This window comes from Colias philodice, chromosome 10 (assembly GCF_061535455.1).
Source record: "Colias philodice isolate Cphi_HAF_F1 chromosome 10, ilColPhil1 Martin Lab GWU primary, whole genome shotgun sequence".
NCBI lineage: Eukaryota > Metazoa > Arthropoda > Insecta > Lepidoptera > Pieridae > Colias > Colias philodice.
This window is the reverse complement of record NC_143095.1, coordinates 5089188-5115566: the sequence shown is the minus strand read 5'-3', so window position 1 is coordinate 5115566 and position 26379 is coordinate 5089188. Positions and strand designations below refer to the sequence as shown.

General features: G+C 31.6%; 2 protein-coding genes across 3 annotated transcripts in view; both read left to right on the top strand.

Annotated features, from left to right (window-relative positions):
• Nucleotides 1-1419: 1419 nt before the first annotated feature.
• LOC149485179 (uncharacterized) lies at nt 1420-20071 on the top strand. Its single transcript, XM_089699965.1, has 5 exons — nt 1420-1638; nt 2692-2873; nt 12758-12956; nt 16351-16457; nt 16581-20071. Exons 2-5 carry the CDS (start codon nt 2799-2801, stop codon nt 16701-16703), a joined length of 504 nt encoding a protein of 167 aa, XP_089556091.1. The 5' UTR covers nt 1420-1638; nt 2692-2798; the 3' UTR covers nt 16704-20071.
• A 994-nt stretch (nt 20072-21065) lies between these two features.
• The window catches only part of gukh (NHS actin remodeling regulator GUK-holder), a 60995-nt gene continuing 55681 nt past the window's right edge, over nt 21066-26379 (top strand). For both annotated transcript variants that reach the window (XM_089699928.1, XM_089699927.1), the window contains exon 1: nt 21066-21689. In XM_089699928.1, coding sequence (XP_089556054.1) covers nt 21401-21689 — 289 coding nt within the window. In that variant the 5' untranslated portion in view covers nt 21066-21400. The remainder of the gene's footprint in view (nt 21690-26379) is intronic.

Here is a 26379-nt window from a genome sequence, read left to right as displayed (position 1 = left end):
AGTAATATAGGCTATATATTATCACGCTAAGACCAACAGGAGCATAGCCACGCGGGTGAAACCGCGCGGCACAGCTTGTATACAATATTACAGAAATACGTTAGTCTAACACGCTCGTCGTTTCGCTCCTTGCTACCTATTTAAATATTTACACCAGCCGCTGCTGCAACTCGCTCGCTTCGCTCGCTCGGCTCGTGCGGTAGTTCAAAAATCAAAAGTTAACCTAAGATGCTCGTCGCTTTGCTCCTCGCTACCTATTTAAATATTTACACCGGCCGCTACTGCAACTCGCTCGCTTCGCTCGCTCGGCTCGTGCGGTAGTTCAAAAGTTAACCTAAGATGCTCGTCGCTTCGCTCCTCGCTACCTATTTGAATATTTACGCCGGCCACTGCCGCGACTCGCTCGCTTCGCTCGCTCAGCTCAAAAGACCAAGGGAGACGCCAAAAAATTCGAGTTAAGTATATAGAGTTTTCAACTTATAAAGGATTTCGACTTAGGCGGATTTTGATTGGACATAAAGAGTTTGAGGTTTATTCTTATAAATTATATTGAATTCACAAAATCATAATTGAACACCAATCAAGCAAACACGTGTTAACGTGAGTCATAGATTTATTATCGTATACTCCTAAAATGTTTTCTAAGAAACAATACTGTACTTACATTGTCGGCAAGTTCTTAAAGGCGGTAACTTATTTTTGTTCGAACAATAGAGGTAATAAATATAAATTCCTAATGTCGAAATCTCGAAACAGTCAGAAATTAATGACGCACATAGTATATACATATTATGACAGAGGTTAAGCTTAAATAACTTGAAAAATAAATAACATGATCTCGCCCACGTGTTGGTGTTTTAAAAAATTCAATCAAAAACTGAGGTTAACTTTAAATACAATTTTAGAAAAATAAATACCACAATCAACATTCAAGTATTAGAAAAAATTGATACCATAATTCCACCCACGTGTTAGTGTATTGAAAAATACAATCAAAAAGTGAGGTTAATCATAAATAACTTAGAAAAATAAATACCATTATTACACCTAAGTATTAGAAAAATAGATGTAATTACTTATTTACTTTTTTTAGAAATTCACTGGAATTAGAATTAAAACAAACCCTTTGATTTTGCTGATCACTTTAATATAACATGTATAATGTATATAGTCACGAGTACGGCGTAACGCAAAAATGTCACGAGTACGGCGTAACGCAAAAATGTCACGCGCGCGGCGTAACGCAAAAATGTTACACAAAATTTTTGTCCACCCCCGATAAAGAAGTTTCACTTCAATATAAAGTTATAAAATCATACTTTTTATTTTTATTAGACAATTATCATATTGTTCTGACGTCGCTACCACAGATAACTAAATAGTTACTAATGTAATCGCTACTGTATTATTATTTATTATAACTTGATTATACAATGCAAGGGAACAACTTGTAGATAATAGATAATATACTACAACTTGTTTATTGTTCACATGTCACATGTATGTTATTGTTTATCGATACAACTATATAAATATTAAACTGCGTGTTTATTGTTACAGCCTCCACTAACTTGGTCGGGAAGTTCACTCAAAGCGTTCGTCGCATTGTACAAGATGTTAAGGACGAGGGTGCCTCTAGTGAGTATTGCTTTTCATTGTGAGCACTTGAAATAAAAACTGGCTTTATGAACTGAATAAAGTGCCTTTTCATATTCCTGGCTTCACTTCTCTAACATTCTTTTCAAATTCAATTATAATTATAAGGGATTTGTGCAATTGGTATTGTCGTCACAGTGGTTTTAAATTAGGAGTTTATCTGGAAGTCCAAACATTCGTCATTTTGAGTTGTATCTTCACTAAATGAAACAATAATTTTGACATAACTATATTGGATTTTAAGAAGGAATTAAAATCGTTATTGCATTTAAATCCACGTATTCAAAGTGTTTATAAACTTGCAAGTTATCCAAACAATTCAGTTCAGAGTTGCAATATGCATATGTACAGGTTTGATAAGGAAGCCCGGGCAACAATTTGTTCGCTTCGAAATAGCGTATCTCTGACATAAAGCACATTTTCTGACAATAAAGACCTCGCTTTCTCAAACGCCTCGTTCAAGTTACTGAAGCAAACTTTAGGAGCAGAGCTATGCTGTCATTCTCTCAGAAAATCTGCACGTTACAAACAATTATGTATGTACCCATAAAATTGCATAAGCAGCTCTTTAGTTCTTGGATTAGCAAATTAGCGCTACGACCTTAAAACATTTCTACATCCTGACTGAATGAAATGTCTCATAATCTGGAATGAAAATCATGTGCATATGGAGTAAATGTTTTACGCATCAATTAGATGCGTAAAACATTTACTCCATACTCAGGACACGGGACACCACTTAGACCTATTACGACTAAATACACGAATCTTAATTGATAATTCCTATTTAAGATTACTTATTTTGAGCGCAGTATGTGTATCATTTATTGATGAATAGAACAAGTATTGTTCTTGTATTCTTATTCTTATTCTAATATTCTTATATTTAAATCCTAGTACCAATCCATAATTACAATGTACAGGTACGTGCTCATCGTAGCCATTATTTTTTAAGATAATTTTTAAATTAAGTTTCAGGCTCGAAATAGTAATTTTAATATTAATGTAATAATAATTTTAATGAAATCGTACCAGGCGGGCAGACGAAAGAAGAAGTAATAGAAACAAATGAGCGTCTACGGGCAGTGCGCATACGGCTCGATGAAAATTACGATACAGCCAAGAAAGCTCTCGTTACGTTGATGGCCAGGTACAGTGAATCTAAAGCACAGAGGAACATCTTCACGAGATACGCACTTCTCAAGGCTATGATTAAGGTAAGTTAATAATTTAGTAGCTGCAAGATAGGTTCAATTGTATCAGGATGTTGAAGCTTCCATGGGACATGGAATTAGAGAAAATTGTACTGATACATATTATTAGTACACGGTTATTAACGATTTCTTACAGACGTAATGCTTGTAATAACGGACCATCTGCCAAGATTACGTACAATGTACACAATATAATATTATGGGTTTAGCAACAAAGACCGATAGACATAAACCGAAACTGCTAAACAAACACTAGGCTTGCAAAAATCGTGGAACCTTACATCGGGAGATTGTACTTAATACCGAACCTAATCACCTTACAACATCGGAACCATTGTCACGACAAACAAAGAATAAACTCTACCCTTTTTAAAATTCAGCACCGACTGCAAATTGATCCCGGCAGGATTTACTGTATCCTTCTAATTAAACGGGACTTTCCGTTCTTGTATATTTTTTTAATGATCGAATTCCAATTAAGGGTTATCCTATGTCATGGATGCTCAGCTAAAGTTATTAATTAGACAGCAATGACGACTCTGCTAAATCGAAGCGGTAAAGCCTTGTATTTCGCAATGATTTTTGCAATTAATGGTTACGTTTCTCATTTGGTGATTTTTCATTTAAACCTTTTTCGTGCTTTTTTTTTTGATTATTCAGTAAACATAAATGATTAGAAAAAGGGAACACTCGCTATTATATTTTTAAAATGTACCTAATTGCTTATGTTTTGGTTGGATTTAAGAGTATATTTCCCCTTACAATGAAATGATACGGTGTAAAAAAACATACGATGTATAATATATGTTGAGTAAGAGTGGTGAATTAATATGGAATGGTCTTAATTTAATTTTAAAAAGTTGATAAAATATTCAGAATACACAAATAAATATGTACTACAATTATATTAAGAAGTCAATACGTAATATTGTTAGTACAAAATAAAACAACTTTTGTCGTCTATTATTTTTATTAAAAATAATAAATATAAATAAATATGAACTTGCTCTTAATGATTCTTTAACAACATATGATTTACAATTCGTTCCAACTTCCAAGTTCCTATTGCAATTGTGCGTTATTTAATTTTATTATAATAAATTTGTTAACAAAAAATGTTACAATGGTGTTATGTAAACATGCACGTCAAACATTGTGTTACAATGTGAGTGGCTCTATTTTGATATTTACGCAATTTATTTACTGATATTTAAGGCTAACCTTATACCAATGCTTCAGAAGATGCAAATAAATACCGAGATAAATATTATTGACTAAGCTGACATTTTGCGGATTTTTTTTTACCACCCGAAATGGCTAAATTATATAAAGTCAGTAACAATTATTTTTTTAAGCATAAAGTCGTAAGTTCTATTAGTATAATTATTATAATACACAATAACAATACACAATAACATACATATTAACATTAATTGGTACCTTAGCTCTTCGTTTAGTGCGACATTAACAATAAAATATTCAGTAATTATTTTAAAAGGTTACCTACTTCTGAAAGATTGGATGAATTTCAAATCTACTTGACGTGACTTGGGTTTTTCCTCATTATAAGAAAATGTCATTTAGAAATAATATTTTTCATAATATATTTCTTTGTTATAATGATATTTCGTTTCTTAGAATAGGTTATTCTAATAATTTCAACTTGACTTCCAAAATACCAGAGTTCAGAATTCCTAAGTTATTTTTAATAAAACTTTGAAGTGTCTAAACCTACACTCAGAAAATAGTTTTTAAAGTGTTTGCCGATTATAAAAATTGCTTCACAGCACTAACTTTTCCCCATTTTCCCTTCCGTTACGCTACAAGTCTGTTGTCACATTGATCTTGTTTTTAATTAAAACTTTACTCAGTTAACCAACTTTGCCTCAGTGATAAAAATTGCAAGGCTTTGCTGCAATAACTATCTCCCATAACATTTTAACGGGTTTTCAACTTTTAGATAAATGGATAAGTGTAAAATTTTAGCACGCAATAACAGAGTGTGGAGCTATATTTATTGTTTTATGAACAATTGCAGTTGATTTTATTTTAAATTTAATGTATATTTTACGTTTTAAGAAACACCAAAATATATAACACTAGCGGTCCGCCCCGGCTTCGCCCGTGGTACATATTTACGTTTTCTCTACATAAAAACCATCCTCGTACTTCAAGGAATATAATAAAAAAAGAATTATCGAAATCGGTCCAGCCGTTCTCGAGTTATGCGCTTACCAACACATTTTGCGATTCATTTTTATATATAAGATTAGTTATATTCATTACTTGCTTTTATGAGAACAAGTAAATTATAGTAATTCAACATAAATAGTGATAGTATAGGTAAGAGGCCGAAAATAATAATATGTTCCTATATAATATAGCACTGATTCTACTGCGAAAGCCCGGGTGACTGACAAACAATGAACAGACGTGACTAGGATCACTTTGACCCAAAAAATATTTGTTTATCTGTATTATTAGACCGGGAGATACTGACACAAAATTTCGAGTCATTTGTAACAAGGATGGCGGTTCTACAGGGGTCTTAGTACGCAATGACAAAAAGAAAAATGATGGTGTGAACGCTGGTACCGGTGGCTTAGTCGCGTGGGCGTTTGTCGAACTCGTCGGAAAAATAGCGAAAGTCAAACGATTTGTAACACAAAAATTTTAGAATTTACCGATAGCCCATAAAAAAGTAGTAGGCGGTAGTGTCATGCCATACTTTTCCGGTGTGACTTACAGCCCGCCATACCGACGCGAATGTGTTGATTTAAATAAAACAATCATTCAACCATTTGTACCAGGCTAACTTTTGCACAGGTAACTATCGTCGTGCAGCCATTTACGAAAATCGCCATGCCATACTTTTCGGACGATTCCAAATGGTCGCCATACCGCCGAAAATCTGCAAAAAATTTTTATTTCGCCAAACTTTTTGTACCAGTATTGCATTTGGATTTTTGGAGAGTATTTGATAAAATGTGACCATTATTATATTTGCCATACTTCTAGTAGGGGGAAAAAGTGCTGTCATACTTGAAAACTTAATTTATTATTAATTTATATAAGTGAAGATTTCCAACACATAGATCTTTGAAATTTTGTATTTATATTTGTTGATCCTCAAACTTACAGGAAAAATAAGTGCCATACTGTTACAAATCGTTTGACTTTCGCTATTTTCCGACGAGTTCGACTAACGCCCACGCGACTAAGCCGCCGGTACCAGCGTTCACGCCATCGTTTTTCTTTTTGTCATTGCGTACTAAGACCCCTGTAGAACCGCCATCCTGTTACAAATGACTCGAAATTTTGTGTCAGTATCTCCCGGTCTATATATTTTGTTAGATCATTTTTGCTTGTAGGTGGAACCTCTCCCTTTTTAAGAAGTACGTGAGTCAACTGCTAATAATCAGTAAAAAAAACTTTGTAGTCATGGTTTTAAGTCCGTGTCATGTTCATCGTCGTCAAGCATTTCAATTGAATATGAGCAACTCAGTGGATTGAAAACCCCGATAAAAGTTTGAGGAAAAGATTGAGTGATCGTTCTTTTAAATGCTAGCTCTCTCTCAAATGTTACTCGATCAACGGACATATTATGTTACTACTGTATATCACTGGTAGATTTTTGAAGTGAAACTTATCGTGTCATGGCGATACCGTCACGTCATGGAGTAAGATGAGGATTTTGATATCGTTGAATCTTCCCAAAGAATTTTCACTTCTGAAACGTGTGCTCGACACACACCAAATTATCACCTTTTATGAACTGACGGTCTGATATATTTTTTAATAGTTTACTGATGATTAATCACGGTACATAAATACAATTGATTACCATAGGAAGCTTCGTGTATATTGTATGGCAAGTCTAAACTAGCGATAACAAGGTAACGCATGAAAACAGGGAGCATCGAGTAAAATAATAATCTTAAAAATACAAACGAATGTATTAAAAACTATAAAAACCAGATAGTTTTGTCTTCAGAAAACGGTACAGTTAATTATTTTCGCAAGAAGAGTTACCTACTTACATTTCCGGCAATTTGTTTTTATAGTCTAAGAATTAGTTTTTTAGTAGTAGTTAATGGAGTTTATTTATCAGGCTAAAATTAGTTTTTTTTTTCGGAAACGTTAATTTATGAATTTAAGTAAATATATTATTTATTTTGTTTCTATATTGCTTCTATAAAAAAGTGTTAACATATTATATTTTAAAAATATCTGTGCACTAATGAACGGACTTAAAATGAGTTTATTAAATTATATAAATCAATTCGCATTGTTGTTAAATGAACATTGTATATTTAAAAGGTTGCAACGAATTCATGCTAACAATGATAACAGTAATAAACCAATTTTAAAGAAGCGTTGAATATTTATGTACTATTAAAAAACCGTAACAAATCGATCAATGAAGAGCCTTCATAAAAACATTTATAATGTAATTCAATAGAATCTTCCTTTACTTGTCCAATTATGGGCAGATGCAATCTTGGCCACGACGAATGTTGGATCACGAACAAATCAGTCATTCAGTTATTCGAGACGTGACCTTTTGCGACTCTTTGGCACGAAAAGACCGTTCTTACCATAAAATTTATCACGTTAATTTGCGGGTCTAGTTGAGTAAATAATAATTGACAGCTACACTCCACTCACAATCCCGTATAAAAGAAACGGACTTACGTTGAATGTTGAGCCAAAGGTTACAAAAATTATTTTAACCTTCCAAGTTCCAACATATAATATCATCCTTTTGCTGTGTATGTATGTTTACTACATGAAATATCGTGTTTAATTATTCAATGTTGAGATCCTGTTGAGCTATAAGGTCGAAATATATTGAATCTTTTTTAAATAAATTAAAGACTATTAGACTAGAGTAGATAATTTTTGAAACAAAAAAAAATCGCAGTCGGATGAAACCTATTAGAAAAGGAGGGGAATATGATAAAAATGTAAGGAAAAATAAATTACGGTCAATCCGAGTTCGGGAAGCGGGAGGGGGGAGCTTTTAAGAGAAAAAAATGGTTTCTCTCGATTTCCGACAAAACTACAAGTCCTATAGAAAAAAGTTCAATGGCAAAGTTGTAGGTAATTAAAAGTTCTACAACTTTTGTATTCACAATTTTTTCACATAACCTAAAAATTTAGGTGAAAAATTCAAAAAACCAAGTTTTTGGTCTTTTACTTCTATCTACTTCAAAATTTGTTTTTTTTCTACGAAATTTGGTGGAAACTTACTTTATTATGTCCCAAATACACTGTAATTTATTTGATTGAAAATATTTATTTTTTCGCCTTATTTTGAATTAATACCAAAAAAACAAGCTAATTTTCAATCGAAAAGTCACCCGTCAAAATATCAGCTTTTTTCAAAAACTTGGGGTGCCTTTTATTCATTGAAATCTCTACTTTCATATGGTGTAAAAAAAATAAACACCACCATAGTAAATGTTCTCAGGAAATGCATACAAACAGTCTGAACATTAGCTTTTACCAAATCAGGCACACTTCTCGAACTACCTGAAATGTTTTTATCGACATCATTTTGCTTTTGAATATGCTGTAAAATATTAAACTTAGAACAGGTAATTATTTTTCTTTTGAAATATTACTGAAAAGCCGATACAAGAGAAGATATAGAGTTCAAGAAGTGTGCCTGATTTAGTAAAAGCTCATTATCACACTGTTTGTATGCATTTCCTGAGAACATTTACTATGGTGGTGTTTATTTTTTTTTACACCATATGAAAGTAGAGATTTCAATGAATAAAAGGCACCCCAAGTTTTTGAAAAAAGCTGATATTTTGACGGGTGACTTTTCGATTGAAAATTAGGTTGTTTTTTTGGTATTAATTCAAAATAAGGCGAAAAAATAAATATTTTCAATCAAATAAATTACAGTGTATTTGGGACATAATAAAGTAAGTTTCCACCAAATTTCGTAGAAAAAAAACAAATTTTGAAGTAACTAGAAATAAAAGACCAAAAACTTGGTTTTTTGAATTTTTCACCTAAATTTTTAGGTTATGTGAAAAAATTGTGAATACAAAAGTTGTAGAACTTTTAATTACCTACAACTTTGCCATTGAACTTTTTTCTATAGGACTTGTAGTTTTGTCGGAAATCGAGAGAAACCATTTTTTTCTCTTAAAAGCTCCCCCCTCCCGCTTCCCGAACTCGGATTGACCGTAATTTATTTTTCCTTACATTTTTATCATATTCCCCTCCTTTTCTAATGGGTTTCATCCGACTGCGATTTTTTTTATCTTTTCATTATTTTCAAAGGCTTCTACCCCAGTCTATATTTAATAAAAAAGAAATATCTAGAGTACGGGCAATAGAAGCTGTACTCTATCCTTATTTTTAATAGATAATTTGAGTTTGCTCCAATTCCAAAATAACTATAAAGAATCGCAATATATAATATACAAACACGATAAATATATTTAAGAGATATTTTATATGTGGTATTTGTAGATTTACGAGCTAAGTAAAACGGTTATAGAGGATTAAGTTGGAAAAAGTGCCTCCTACGTCTTTCATGAAGAACCCTAAGAAAAAGAAAATTATACATAAAATAATTATATGTTATTATTAATTATATGTACTTCAACAAAAACGTCTCAGATGAAAAACATTTAACGTTACAAAAGTCGAATTAATCCATAAAATTAAGACATGTTATAAATATTTATGGTAACATAAACAAAACTCGAAGACGATTTTTGTTACATACCTACCTAATTCAATTAAGAAGTGGTTTCGTCAATAAGAATTCTAATACTAACCAGTCTTTTTACATAATTTCTTATAATATAATCATTAAAAGGCATATATATTTTTTCTATAGATTAAAGTGCCATCTATGGGTAAAGCCTCTTAGCAGATTAATTTTTAATAATCTTTATCTACCTACCTACTTTCTTCACCCCCACATAAAACTCTCATTTCTGTGCTATATCTACGTATAGCACAAAGTACATATAGATTTGTATCAAACCAACTATAAACCAGCGACAATAAAACAAATATAACTTATCCCGCTGTGTACAGCTTCATTCCGATAAAAACCATTTAACTTAGTTGCTGGAGCGAGTTGTATTCAACTTTCTATTTCCGCTTTTCAACGCGATGCACACAGCCTTTAACAAGGTACTTTGAAGTCGGTTAAAGCTCTAAGAACAAGGTGCAAAGCGAAATGAATTAAACCACGACACGGCAAAACTATAAATATAATCAACCTTTAGCAAAATTAATTAATCCGTAGTCAATACCGTGTGATTCTTCAGTCGAGTGTAAGCTACAAATATTGAAATCGTGTGGATATTATAAAACTGGGGAAAGGCAAGGTAATGTGATTTAGCGTTTGCAACGAAGAAGGACATATTTAAATGTTTCAAACGAGATTATAGCGCTACTGGTTATTTAATTAGTAACGTGGTAATAAAATAAAAAATTGTTTGATACATGTTGCAGATGTAGATTTTCTTCCAAAGTAGCATATCACTACATAGTATAAAACAAAGTCGCTTTCTCTGTCCCTATTTCCCTATGTCCCTTTGTATGCTTAAATCTTTAAAACTACGCAACGGATTTTGATGGGTTTTTTTTAATAGATAGATAATAGATATATATATTATTTATTTATAATAGATGATTTAAGAGGAAGGTTTTAGTATATAATTTATTAGGTTTTAGACCAAGCGGGCGAAGCCGCAACTGTTAATAAGTTCTAATAAATGCGTGCGAATTTTATTGTTTCATTATTACAGAACGTATTATGAATACTTACAGTACACCTGAATCTGGTGGGGCTATGGAATATTCCATTATCGTTTCTTGATTTTTTAGAATTAAAGTTTTAGAGCAGATTTTTAATGTCATTTGAACAATTTACTCTAAGTAGAAAGTTTTACTTTAAAACTACATTGTAGATTTATTTTATATATTGTTTGGCGTTTATCAAACAAGTGACATTTTAAGGATACGACATTATAAGGATACGACATTAAGCTTAGTAATACAGGTTGTACTATCTACTATCCAAGAGCCTCGTTTTCTACCTACTTTAAGCAGTTAAAATCTTAGTAGCCTCTCAACTGCCATACTGCACTACACAGCGAAGTTCTCTTCACAATCGTAAGAGCTTTTACGTCCAACTTTAAAATACATGGTACTGTTTATTCTCAAGTGGTTTGCAAAGTTCAATTATAGAACCTTTATATGTTCAATCACTTACTAAATTAATTATTGCAATTTTAATCCTGTGAATCAACTCTATCTTCCATTAATAAAATTGATCACCACTTAGAAAGAAGACCTTAACATTTAAATAACTTTTGGTGAAATGTTAAGTGCATTTTAAAACACAATTGAGTCGTTTTTTTCGTATACATTACTGTCACGGAACTTGTTGACAAATATCATTAAAATATTTCACATGCAGATTTAAAATCGTTTTAGCAATTTATATTTAGGCAACTGATGCATAATAACATGAGACATATTTTAGCGTTCTAACAGACGAACGGCAAGTAGCGAACGGCAGAAGCTACTTCAGCCGTACATTTTTGGTAACATACGTGTAACTTCACATCAACAAAAAATATATTATGCGAAAATTAATATTCATAAATGTGATGATCGATTAATAATAATAATTTATAGATTCAGACACGTATTCAGACCAAATCAATCATACCTAAACACGATTTTGTAGAAATGGTAGATAAGACTGGATATTGACAAGCTGCAAAACGTTGCGCTAACACAATTTCATTTCGTTATCCCAACTCTGTTCTGTCAGTTGAGTTAAAACCGCAATTCCTTTGTTATAAAATTTTTCTAGTGATTTTTTCACTGAAATCAATTGAATTAAGACTTCTTTCCTCCTTTCCATTCTTAAGTATATAAAGTACCTAGTGCAGATAATTTTCGAATGAACATTAAACAACTTTTTCAAATAAGCAAACCAGCTTATTACATTGAATTGAAACGATAAAATCAATCTAAAACTCGTGTAATTCTCAAAGGATTTTCTTTCTAGAACAAATTCTTAAAAGTCCCAACGGATGCTTGCGTTCATTTCCCAGTTTACCCTCGAGGCCGACCCAACTGGGCTCTCGTTACGACAGAAATATTGTGTTTAACAGTCCCTTACTCAAAATAACTGAAACAAATGTTCATTTTACTCGTTTAAACTTTTTGAATTAAGCAAATAAAACCAAGGCAAATGAAATAAATCTTAAACAACATTTTCTTGTTTAAAATGTTTAAGATGCTATGTGCAGGAAGCTTTTGCTTTGAAATATTTGCAAGTTCGTTGATGCACAAAATGGAATTTATAAAGGGTTAGAATATTCAAGTGTATAAATTTTACCTCATCTCAAGTACACATCTCAATATCAGCTAACATTTATTTTCGTCTGAATAAAACAAAATAAGGGAGCGAAAGTCTTTATCGGCTAAAATTGGAAAACTTCCAACACAAACTTATGCACTTTAAACACGATTGCACTTAGCTTCGATGATAGCAGTTTGTTCAAATTAAGTTAAATCGAGGATAATCTTCGCGCTATTTGGTACTTATTTGTTGAAAAAGTGGAAATTTTCCTTTTATAAAAGTTATCCACGGCTACTGAAAAGCACGCGTAATTGATTCGTGGCATACAATTTTGTTTCGCTTCATTGTATTCTATTGAAGTACACATACCCCAAATTATTGCAATACGGTTTCTAACCCTTACATTTGTAAAACTTATCTAATTTTTTTTTGTTATATGGCTCTACCAAATAACTTCTATACTTCACTACCAACTTACCCATATTATGGCAACAATGACCACAGATAAAAATACATTCAATTATTCCAGGATGTTATACGCTTAGAGACGCAATACTGGTCTCTAGTGGAGATTCCGAAGCAGGAAAAAGCTGAAACCGTACCAGCATTTGTGCTGCGCGCGTGTGCCATCATGGAGAAAACTCAGAAGTCTGGTGAGGGGGTTAAAACTTCTGCCAAGCTCGCTGAGGAGGCAGCCGACAAACGGGAACGTCTGGAAAGACTTAGCGGTAATTAAACTTGTATTTACCATGTTTGAAGTAATTTAATAGCAATTTAATACTGTAAAGGGCGGAGAGCAACTTTGATCACCACAGAACTAAAAGAATATTTATGTTTGGTAATGAAGAATGAAACGTCTTAGTAAGCCTTTTCTTGTTTTATTTTATCAAACAAATGTCAGAAGCTCATCGTTTTTTTAAACAATCAAAATTGTAATAATCCTACTTATTATTCAACGTTTTGTGATTTTTTTTTTAAATGAACCCATTCGCCTCAAATTAATATATATACTGCTGTTCATATTTAAATGAAAACAATATTTTGGATACAACTGTGCATAAAGCTTGAAACCTAGTGACCGTGGGCAAGTCATTATTATGTACGTAACCCTGTACCTGCACTTTGAAATACGATAGACGCGAGTAATTACATACATATTAAATGTAAATGTACCTGAATGAATACCTGAAACTGTTTAGGATTCACAAAGACTTCGAATTTAGTTATTATTATACTTATATTTAATAACAACATTTGAATTTTAGTGGCGCTTGAAAAAGCTATATGTAATTAATACAAATACAGAATATTTAATAATTTTATATGCCTGATTCGAGCCAGCGTTGTGCATATTGAAATTAGTGTCTACCCGGTAAATACATTCGCTGTAAAATATTCGAAACGTTGGCTTAAATAATTTGAATAAATCGCATTTAAAATCCGTTGTGGTTTTAATTTTATGTATGTAAATGCAAATTGTAACAATATAATCAAATATAGTTTGATGTTCTATGTTTATAAATCTATAGGTATTATTGGCTTCCCTGTGACATTGTCTGTTTGTGGAACACACCTAGTTAAATATAGACACAAGTTGAAATGATACAATGTTACACAAAGTATACAAGTATAGGTACAATGTATTATTTAATGAGTTCTAAAATGTAGTTCACGTTTTCACTATTTCTTGTTAGCTGTAATATTTGGACCGTGTCATTTTCAGTTTCGCGTGAATCATAAACAAGTAACTCTATAGTCACACATACAGTTGGTAGTTTTACGTGGTTTTACTATATTTGCGAATCAAACATGCTTTTGAATTAATTGGGTCACGCTCGCATACGATTAGCTCCACACCTTTCCAGAGGGCTTAAGTAGTACTGGTAGCGTATACCTTTTGTACGATGACTGGTATGAAATACAGGTTTCCATTAATGTAGTGGAATTATAATTTATAGGCTACAATCTACATACATACATATGATTAACTTAAGCTTATGGCTATCGCTTGTTTTTTCCTTCAAGTTAAATTTAATTTCAGAACGTGCGAATACTTTTACGGGTAAACACTTGAAATTATAGGCATTTTTTACAATTTATTACCGTATTAATTAAACTTATTCATAGTACATAATTCTTTTTTAGTACCTACCTTTTCATGTATAGTTACTCTCTCGAATTCAAGAACTTGAGATATCTCAGTCAGTCAGTTTAGTCGTTTAAACGATAACGTTCCAAGATAACAAATCGGGAATAAAACAGATAACATTGTAGTCCCTTAATTACAATTTCATGAATCTGTGTCCTGGCTTCTCGCCAATTTGTAGACAAAACAAACGTTCCGAATCCTCGTCCCCGACACACACGAGTTTAAGTTCTTTCTTAATTAGATTTTGCTAATTCACTGTGGACCGACCTTCAAGTTTAGCATTAGAACAAACAATTTATGTTAATTTAGCCTTTATTGGGTTTAAAGTTGTATGAATTATTTATTACATTTATTAATTTATAGAATTGGATAATTGATTTGAATTTTGTTATATTTAAGAGCTCTACATTTTTTACTAGGACCACTAGTATTCAAAATGCTTAGGTAGGACGCATTTAATAAGTTACTCAAAGCTTTATGCTTTAGGAATGTTATATTAGTTACTAGATTTCCGCCCGCGGCTTCGCCCGCGTTTTCAAAGGAAAACCCGCATAGTTCCCGTTCCCGTGGGATTTCCGGGATAAAACCTATCCTATGTGTTAATCCAAGTTACCCTCTATATGTGTGCTAAATTTCATTGTAATCGGTTCAGTAGTTTTTACGTGAAAGAGTAACAAACATCCATACATCCATACAAACTTTCGCCTTTATAATAGTATTAAGATTAAGATTAAGATTACATAGTTGGTAATTTTCATTAATATTAGTAGTTATGGCAGTAAGAAAGTTTTTGATACCCATAATGAACAAAGATTTATTTGTATATGATACGCATAGCCCTAACACCATTCCAAAGTAAAATACACCGGAGATATTCACTTTAAAATGAACCCTTAAACTTCATTTCAAACTCCACTGTTCCAAGCGCATACAATCGCTATAAAAGTTGCATTTTATTAAAATAAATAAAAATAAATTATATAAATAATGTAAAGAAACATGTCCGAAAGCATCCTTATTCATTTGCTATGAAAATATTTTGCTTCAATATTCATCATCCATATTTACAAAGAGCATGCAGTTCAGAAACAAGCGATATTAAATACACATGTTGAAGATTTTACTTTATGATTTAACATCAATAATCAATGTATTAATTAACTGTATAATATGGTCAAGAATAAATCGAGTTATTTTAAAAAGGTTAAAATACAAAATATAAATCTACAATTTCACTATCTTTCTCTCCTTAATATTATGTTTTTATTGTATCAATATGAGTATCTACAATTAAATGAACAAACACAATATGCTTTTTTAACTTCCACAATTCTTTAATTTCTTTCAAAACAAGATCCGTTTTAATACAATTAGAATAAATTACACTTTCAATCAAATGAATTTGACTTTTTTCCGCACTTCAACTCAAATGAAGAATTGTCAAACAAACTTTTCTGTCAGTCATTAGGGGTAGAAATTTGTATATGGCAGTTTGGTCTGAAACTGATAAATACTTGGAGATTTAACAAAATCCCTACCAAACTTTTATAATTCAGCTTTAACAGAGAGTCTTAGTGTAACATATAACAATTTAAACAAAAGTTTAACTATGTTTTAGATATACTTAGACTAAAAATAGCAAAACACTCCTTAAATATTATTCCTGTTCGTATTATAGTGGTCTTCGTACATCATGTACGTATGGAAATGTATGACTGTGGTGTTATTAATGGTTTGGCATCAATTTTGGCAAGCAACACAATCTTGTGTTTCACACCGATACCTATTTAAGTGGTTTTCGGGGTATATTAATTTGAAAGCTACAACTGCAGTTGGCGCTAAGAAGATAGTTCTAGTTTAATATAAGACTATAATTTGTTTTTAGTTATTCATTTTGCGACCATTGAATACTGGGAAACGTCGATTTCGAAAATATATTTGTAAGTGTTTTTAACTTTTTTTTTACATTTTAGATATGACAACTTCTCAAATAGAATCCGAAAATACCCAAATGACGAATGATTTATATCGACTTCTGAAGAAATATACGGGCCTGAGGAATTTGATCAGAGAACTAAAGGTAATATTAGTAATTTATTGCTAAATATTATAAAACAACTTCAGCCATTTATAAAACTTAAAATTTAATGGCTGTTAGAAATTAGAATTGAATAATTGATAAATCGTTAATTTTTCATTACAGAAAGATTACGTAAGTTCCAAAGTATATCCGATGTTTCCACGATACACAATGCTGAAGGACATGATAAAGGATATTATGCATGATCCTGACTACATGGAGGTTTGCCACGAGGTGGACCCATAGCGCGGGGTCCGCAAATAAATGAGGGTCTCTATCACTGATCGCTCGCGGTCGCGGTTTCGACACTAGGCAGAAAGGATGGAAGATGGTTTACCACTATAGCAGAGTCGAAAATAAAGCTTACTTACTAAAGTTACTAGAGTTACGCAAGGCCCGAAGTGAGTCTTGGCCTCCTACAATAAGAGCCTCCATCTGAAAATAAAGCTATTGATACATAATAATTCCCATCTCAATTCTGCTTTACAAGTCAGATTAACAACGCACTTCAACAAATCGTTAATGCCATCACAAATAAATTATGCTGGATTTGCAAAAAAAAACATATTTACAAGTTAAACATTATTCAAAGGTAAACCTTCTTGATTCTGGGTAAGTTAAAGGTAGCGGAGTGTAGTGAGACGAGTACTCGTTTATTTTGCGCTGAATTCTTCATTGGACTTTATAATTCGTAAGATTGGTGTTTAGTGTAAGTACTCGTCCTTGATCCCTTGCGTTGCTTTGACATTTATTCATTCTGTAGGTCAGTGTCTATCAATGTCTATCATATCTTACATTAGATATCATTATTATGTAAAAACTCTATAGGTGTATTTACTGTTAAATTACACACTATTTATTTGAAATACAGTTCTAAATACAGTCATTTATCTGGTATGTAGAGTAAATTAGCATAATATACAGTCTCTGTGTAGTTTTTTTAGATTAAAATAGTGGTAGAAGTTATAACAGAATATAGTATGTATTCGTATATTTATAATGTGTATTAAATTATTTTGTGTATTATCATTTAATTGTGTTATCAACTTTTTTAATTCTATATTACTTTCAACTTCCCTTGTACATATCTTCGAACAAAATTATTGTTTAATATAATATGTACCTATTTCTATATTAGGTCTTTACTCATTACAAAATATATTCAAACAAATATATTTTTTGGGTATCTTTATGCAAGGATGTCATTTAAAGTTTTATTTTACTATTGTAATAATAAAATTAAAATAAGCTAAGTTTTTGCATGTTTGTGTGAACTGTGAATATTATAAAAAAACGCCATTGTGTGTGTTCAATAAATACGAGTAGCCAGGAAATAATTCTAAAAAAAATCTTAACTTTAAAGTATCCATTTATAATTTTGAGTGAAACTTAATACTTCATAATTATGATATCATATAAAATGTACGTTTTTTCATCAACGTATTGAAATTTAGATATCTTTATATTGGTAATTTAGATATATCCATCATTTTTTTAACTCTGCTTCATTTAGAAAACAAAGCATATCGTACCTATTGTAATATCAAAATCATGTTTTTAATATGTTACAAAAAGTTGTTATTTTTGAGATCAAATTAAATGATAACATTGCTATACCGATATTGTAAATTGTAATGTAGTTTTAATATATACGTAAATTTAAGTATTATTAATATAATTGTACAAGTGAAAACAAAATTGAAAGCAAATAGTGAGGCTATATTAAATAGAACAGTAGAAATATATTACTCAATGAATACCCAAATGTTCATAATAGCATTGATAAGAAATCATTAAAAATGCTGAAAAAATTCTTGTAGTATTTAAAATTGAATAGAATAAAGAAAACACTGCCATACATAAAATGTGCTACAAACCTACAATGTAAAGGTCACGATAAGCTTATCAGTATATGTATAAAGTACCTATATTATATTATACCTTTAACCCGCATTCCCCACATTTCGTGGTCACATATGCATAGTAGGTAGCCGCGTAGTTCATAATATAGCTAGCTACCTTGATAATGAAATCCCATAATATATCTAAATATAATTATGTCCCTTAACTACATTAAAAACATTAAAAATATGTAATATTAGGATTGCATTGGGATTCAAACGGGAGATTTGATGAGAACATTTTAGCAAATAACTTGACATAAACCTAGGACATAAAGCTCCTGCTACATAAAGCCCATAGAAAGCCGATATTCAATCCAATGGTACCTTTCCCGTGGATTCTGTGATTGACTGTAATAAGTTGGTGTTTAAACAAGCATTTATCATTACAATTAATATCATTTAAACTTGATAAATCAAAAAGAAACACCTTGATTACCACGGTTCGAACAACCTTATTGATATAGCATAAAAGGAAACCTTTTAATAGTTTGCCTGAAAAGGTCAAATAGTACCTAATATGAGGAATCCATCGTAGGTATATTTTCATAAAATACCTATATAATATGTTAGATATTCTATATCATGTCTATATCATAATTCATAATGTATTTAGGAAAGCTTGTTATTGCTTTATGTGTGTAACATAGTATATAATAACATGGTAGGTTAGTGCATATTAAACTCCATAGTAGGTAAATACTAAATACTTGCATAATTTTATGCAAATACATTATAATCGGTAGTGTGCTGATCCATTTCAGAAGAGCAACCCACTTCTACCATAGTAGACATACATATTACATAATAAATAGAATTAATAGTAATTAAAAACCTTCAAATATTATACTGTTGTCTTTTATTTTTTCGTTGAATTTTAAAAAGTAATATCTGTACCATTTTCATGCTAGGATACTACGTCTACGTAGCCGTAATATAAAGGGAAAATGCGGTCTCCTGAAATCTAATGGTATTTAATGTAGAAACTGACTGTACAGTAATTTTTTCTTCACTGTTTCGACTTCATGGTTATAAACCGTGAAGTGTCTTGAGAATCATTCAAAGAAAATACAAAGTGCGAGTTTTGAGATGTAGAGCTTGCTTTTGTAATTAAAAGTTTCATTCGTTTATACTTTATAGTTTGTAGATATGACCTTACTTTGGCAATTTTTAATTACAAGTAATGTGTAAAAATTTTTGTCACTGAAAAATAAATAAATCCAATTTTTCCAGTATTTCAGGATTTAGGTAACTATTTAGTTAGAGAGACGAATATTATTGATATTCAACAAAATTATACGTTTTATTTCTGTTGTATAATTTAGTATCTTATTATTATCTTGGAATATTATATGTATAAATATGTTGTTTAGTTATATAAATAAATAAATAGCTTAATTTTAATGAACTTATAGATTAAGGACCCTCTGCCCTCATTTATGAAAACATTCCACTACCTACCTACCTATCTGCAATCCCCAAGCAAAGTGTAATCGATATAGTATTTAAGAACTAGATATACAATGATAATGATAATACTAAGTAGAATATGTATCTAGTCATATTTTGTTGTTGTTCGCTGCTGAATGTTAAAATTAGCGAAATGTTTATGGTAATTATTGTACCCAATTAAGATTATAATATTGCGGATTTTGTGTACGCTTTGTTATATGAAATATATTATTATTTGTGCTATAACGTTGTTTTATTTCATGGATAACCAATACCTATGCCACTACGATCTAGATCATTAAAAATTTAAATGATTTTGAATGCGTGAAAAGCTCGTATGCCTTCTAAACTCTCTATGGCTTTTCAACACAGATCTCACTTCTAAAAAGATGTAGGTAGCCTATATGAGATGGACATAATTATACCTATAAGGCATAAGCTATAGCGATCTATTAGTTCCTTGGATTGGCGTGTTCAAACAAACTTAAGCTTCTCTTGTTAATATAATATAGATAATATGTACTCATACAAAACCACAATAAAAAATTAAGCAATTTAACGAAATATATTTACTTGCCATCTATCAATTTTATTCGAAACTAACCTAGATTAATTTTATTTCATTGTTCTTTAATAGTTCATTGAGCAATATATAGATGGCGGAAATATGCAATTATATGACAACCTTTTTTTTTAATTACACCGCCATCTATTGAGTAACTTTAGAAAATACTCTATGTTGCTTCATGCCAAATAGAGTAAAAGTAACAGAACATTTTCATAGATGGCGTTAAACTATATGTTAAATTATTCCCATCTTTGAGAAATTTCCTAACATTAAGGCAATTCTTCTATTTTTATTAAAGGCTTTATCACTACCTTTACATGGTTTGGTTTCGTAAGACTTTATTAGAATTACAGAAAATATAAATTATTATATATTTGAAATGTGGAAAAGCAATCGTCAGTCAGCAAGAAAATGGCTAATATTTCCTAGGTTTGCATTCCAGTAAAAATTAAAATGTCTGTCATTAATTAATAACTTGTTGCATTCTTATACTTTATTTGATTAATTTTATTACATTTATATTAGTTTTGTCTAAATATAAAGTAATTCTATTTTAAAATATATTCTTCGAAGACATTAAATAAACGAAAATTATACCAAATTTTAAATAAGAACTGGCAACATTCATGCATTGCACTCATTTCACATTTGACAGGTAAAACTTCCATTCAACTTCATTGATCATTCTGCCAAGAGCAGTGCTTGAAGTAAGTGATGTGTTGTTTTCCGCTCATAATGGCGGGAGTTCGTCGATATGAAAAGTTCTTTAAAAACTTCTGTACTTCGATGTTATGAACGAAAAGTATACTCAAATAATAAATATTTTATAAAAAAATTGTTTTAATAAATATAAACGTTAATAAATGAAAGCCCACCGGTCAGGATGTCGGTTAATTTAAAGTGGCGGTTACCTGACGTTTTTTGTGAAGTGTGTTGAATGGATGGCGGAATTAAGTTTAATTCGCTCTCGCTGCGCGGGAATGGATGAATAAGTGGTTGGGTTTATTCAGGATACTTTCGAAATGCCTTTCGTTGAAAGGGTGGTAGAACCGAAGTTTCTTTCGAGAACTAGTTTACGGGACGAAAACGGGAAACAGAAAGTCACGGATGAAGAACTCCAGGCTGTAACTAACTGTACATTGAGTAATGCTCTCCGTCAACTCGCTTCCCTCGTGCTCCTAGCCGAGGATATATTTAATGAGCTGACATTGCAACTCGAAGGTATCACAGAGCGGTCCCAGGTTGCTCACGGGAAAATCGGGAAGATCAGCGAGCTGGTTGAAAATTATGACCCGAAGAAAGTGCCAGTCCGTAAGTATTTCATTCATAATATTTAATTTAAGCATTCTATTTTTTGTTTAATGTAGGTAACAGTAATTGCCCAATGCAGTAGATGGGTCGATCAACTTTTAATGGTCCGACGGTACACGCATCATGTCCCTGAACGATAATTAATAAACATGAAATCATAAAGAGTTAAATTGGTTTTAATTATATTCCTCTTAATATTTTCTAACATTATTGTGAACAATATTTTACTTGCTTTATTAATTTGTGCGTAGTTTCATGGTTGTCCAGAGACTAAATGCAATTTTCCAGTACTATCACATTTGTCCCCAAGCTACAATGCATTAACAAACTTCGCATCACGAACACATACTATCACGACCATAAATACCAAATACACTTCTTGTTTCAGTTCATGATTATTGACATAAAAACATACAAATATTTTTTTTTTATTGGATATAATACGATTTTCAGGCATTTTACTTTTGTCCCCATAAATCATCTACATGGCACAGGTCTCACAGACAACCGTAATTTAGTTATGGAAACAAAACACAAATGGCGCGGTAGATTCCTAAACAACAAGCTAAACACAATAATTAACTGTCGGGCTCAAACGCCATTTTGATTTGTATAAAATCACGGCAATAGTCGTCCGAGCGATGTTGGTGAGTGTGGGGTGGCTTTATTGTCAGTCCGTCAGACAACTGTGATTAAAACATAAGTACTTGATGCATTGTTATCAATTATACTACACGAGATGCGCTTTCGTCTATAATTTAGTGTGAGCTGAGATTAATATATAAAATAACAATAGTATTTGCTTGGCGGCTCAAAATTTTAAAAATGTCCCGCGGACAACCAGTCACTGGGCCAACCAAAGTGGTTGTACCATGGACAATTTGGTTGTCCCTAGGACAATAATTATATAAAACTTATACTTTAACAGTTAAATAATTCATGTTTTGTTTATTACTCGGCTGTTTCGGGAACACATTTTTATTACGCGATTTTATGTCTAGTTTAATTGTAATTTTAACATTTCAAAAATCAAGACGCTACTACTACAACTAAGATGTCCCCATATGAAAATCACATTATACTTCATTCATTCAGTTATATCGAGAATCAGTTCATTTTAATTAAGTAAAATCAATAATGCGATACGTAACAACCTCGCCTTAATAGTTTTTTTGTAAAAAATATCACTATTTCCGCTTTACTGAAACTTTTTTATATATGAAACATTATTTGGTTGTTCAAAAGACATCATTCGTTTCAATTTTAATAAAAATATTTCGTATTTTGGGTGTAAATAGAACAAATATCAAAATATTATTTATTATTTAATATTAGAAGAATTTGTTTTAATTCTTAAGGGAATTTAACATTTAAAAAAGTACTATTGTGTAAGTTGTCCAAAGGACATTATTTCCCGTGAATAGATCGGTTCGTGAAGGTAAATCCACAAATGTATTTAATCAACATCACTGCTGCTTATATAATCTTAATCTACGAAGAATTATCTTCTAAATGAAATAGTAAAATGCTGAAAATTAAGTAAAAAAAAAAATACGAGAAAATTATGATCGGGACCTTTAAAAATTGATTGACCCAGATACCTAATTTGTTCTCGATTGTAAACATTCGAAATGCTTAGTGCTCTACCGTTTCGTGACCCCAATGTTTTAAAATGTTAGCGTTTGTTTCTATTTACCTGCGTATGCGTAATAATAAACAATACCTTAAAACATAATATGTAAGTAGGTAGGTATATTCTAAATTTATGTTTGCAAGTTTTTATAGTGTAATTTTTTAACGCGTAAGTAGGTATTTTAAGAAGGTGTTATACCTACCTAGGTAATATATAAAATTCACTTTTCTATCTTCACAGTGGCTAAGATTTCCTACCCGACAGAACTGATTGGCATTGATCAGGCATAAATTGGCCTTGACTTTATATTATTTAATAAAACAATGAACATAAATAAATAATCAATTCTCAAATCAAAAATGTTTATAATTTATATTATTATTTCTCTGTAAGTGATTCAAATGTAATCTTTTTGAGAAATAAATGTCTTAAACCGTAATTCGCATTAGTTCCTATCTTCTTGACTTGTCTCTATCTTTGCATGAGGATTCAAACTTGACTTATAAAACATGAAATCTAGCCTTGACATAAGGTAAATTGTACGTAACATCAAGGAAAAATATAATGTAGGTAGGTACCTACTTAGGAAGGACCTTACGAGGAATGCCCACCACACGGTCACACCTCTTTACCTAAAAGAGCGAACATTCCTCATCATACCGTACGCGTACGTACGACGCATTCTTTTCTCAATAGGTAGGTAGGTATAACATTTGGCTTTTATTCATAGAGAGCTTATCTATTTTTTTATAAAGCGATGCTTTAATCTACTGTCCATTACACGACAAACAAAACAAATTGCATTAATGAAAATGAATGTCACGTAATTTGTTATGAAGGTACCAACCGGCAACCATTAACCGCCCAACCGAATAAAAGTTCTGTTCTATGACCTACCTACTAGACGGTTATATAAATTTATAAACTAAACCATTAGCTTACTGAGCAACCACGCTTTTAAATTATAATACCCGTCTAACGCACGTTGGATAAAATGATCGTTTGTAAACCTCATTACATTACTCCTTGAGCGTGCCGCCTCACAAAAACGCACCGGGTTGATGCATTACAGAGCGCTATCTAAAAACCTGTTTGGGCGTTCGAATGGCCCGCAATGGGAAAAAACATCCAGATTCCAATGCGGACCATAAAAACGTCTCGACTCGAGATAATTTCAAGAACATCCAATAATGCAGGCGCGCCGCACGCAGTCTCGCCCGCTTGAGTATTTATCTTTGCACTTGAAAGCAGCGATTAGAAATGCTTTCTTACTTTATATACTAAGTTAACTACTGCTGTTCAAATTGAGCAATTATATTATTCCCATATTATAGAGTTTTTGTCTTTGGGATTGATACAATTAATCACGTTGGTAACTGTACCAGTCAACTTAATTTAGTTCGTACAGGTAAAATAAAGTAAAAATTATTTAGTAGTTACATTGAAATACAAACAGATGGTATATCCTGGGAGTTGGAGGAAATAAATTCAAGTGACTAAGATACTGACATCGGTCTTGTTGGGAATGTAAACACCACGATTCATTGCACAACCTTTCACCTGCGATAGCTCGACAGTTGTGACTTGTTAGTTGTCGCATTATGCTGTCCAATTCATTTACTATTAGCCAGTATTAAACGGCATACAGTACGCATCCGACTTTAATATTAAGTAACAGACTATAATGTAATAATTTACGAATAAGATGAGGTATTTATCAGGCAAATAGGTATTCAAAGCGTTATGAGACATTCAAAAATACTTTTTGCGCTACATGTGATGCCTTAAGTAATTTTATTAACAGTGTTAGATACAATAGACATTACAAGGGATCAATTAAGTGAAACACAAGTTTAAAGTTACAATAGCTCCTTTGGAATTAGTTATAACGATTATTATAAGACCTGTATTTTTTTTTGTATTTCTTCTTTATTGATAAACGACAATAACCCAGACCCACAGTATCTACACGAATAGATAAAAGAAAACTTCCCTACTATCGGATGTTAAAGGTACCGAACAAAAGTCACAAAAGATCTACACCTCGGATTTCCCATGACTGGATTGATTTATTTCTTCCGTAAGGAAGGTCCATTCACCCTCTTTGCCATCTTTTGGCACCGACAGTTCGCCAAAACTATTAGATACACCCATGATACTCCGTATCCAACTAAACGGCTCTGTCGGTCAAATTCTTTGGTACGTTATAAAATTAAAAGTTTTATAGAAATTTCTAGTACTATAGTAGTATACATATTTTTTTTGGCACATTATTTATGGCTTAATTAATTCTTTTGATCAAACATTGCGAACTTCAAATGATTGATAGCTATTAGAAAGATATATTTTATATCATAAGCAGGCTCTATTATTGAGTTTATTACATCGCAAATAAATTATAAAGCTGACAGGTAAATTAGAGGGGCTAGGTGTGAGATGCTATCAACTTTGACAGCGAAAGCTTCGTCCCAGTTTATATATATAAATATTTAAAACGTCCAAGTTCTGTATTGAATCAATTTCGATGGAAGCGCAATGTCAGCTTATGTCCTGTAGGAAGGCCGTCTATCACAATTAGAGTATAGTTAGATAATACGGGCACGTCTACTGCTTAATAAGATTAAGGATTCTCAAAAATAAATTTATCGCCGTCAATGATAATAATTCTAATCTCATAACACAATTTTATCACACACTGATGCTTTTGAAACTGAAATCCAAAAATATCTTGTTGATGCTTGAAACAACATTTCTCTCTTATTTTGTAAATACATACCTATTTTTAATTTTGCGTAACATACGTAAATACGATGAATGCCCAATTTTACGTATCTACCTATTAAATAGCATATATAACAAGCTAGCGTATCTATATGTACGTAATTAACGTGTACGCTAACCCAGAAATTTACCACTATTCACCATTTTACGCTTATATTTTTACTGAATACACATTAAATGAAGTAACATAGGAAAAAGGACACTTTTACAAATGAGCAAGAAAAATTGTGAAAAGGTACTTCTAGATATGTGGCTAGAAGTAAGCTTCAACTAATC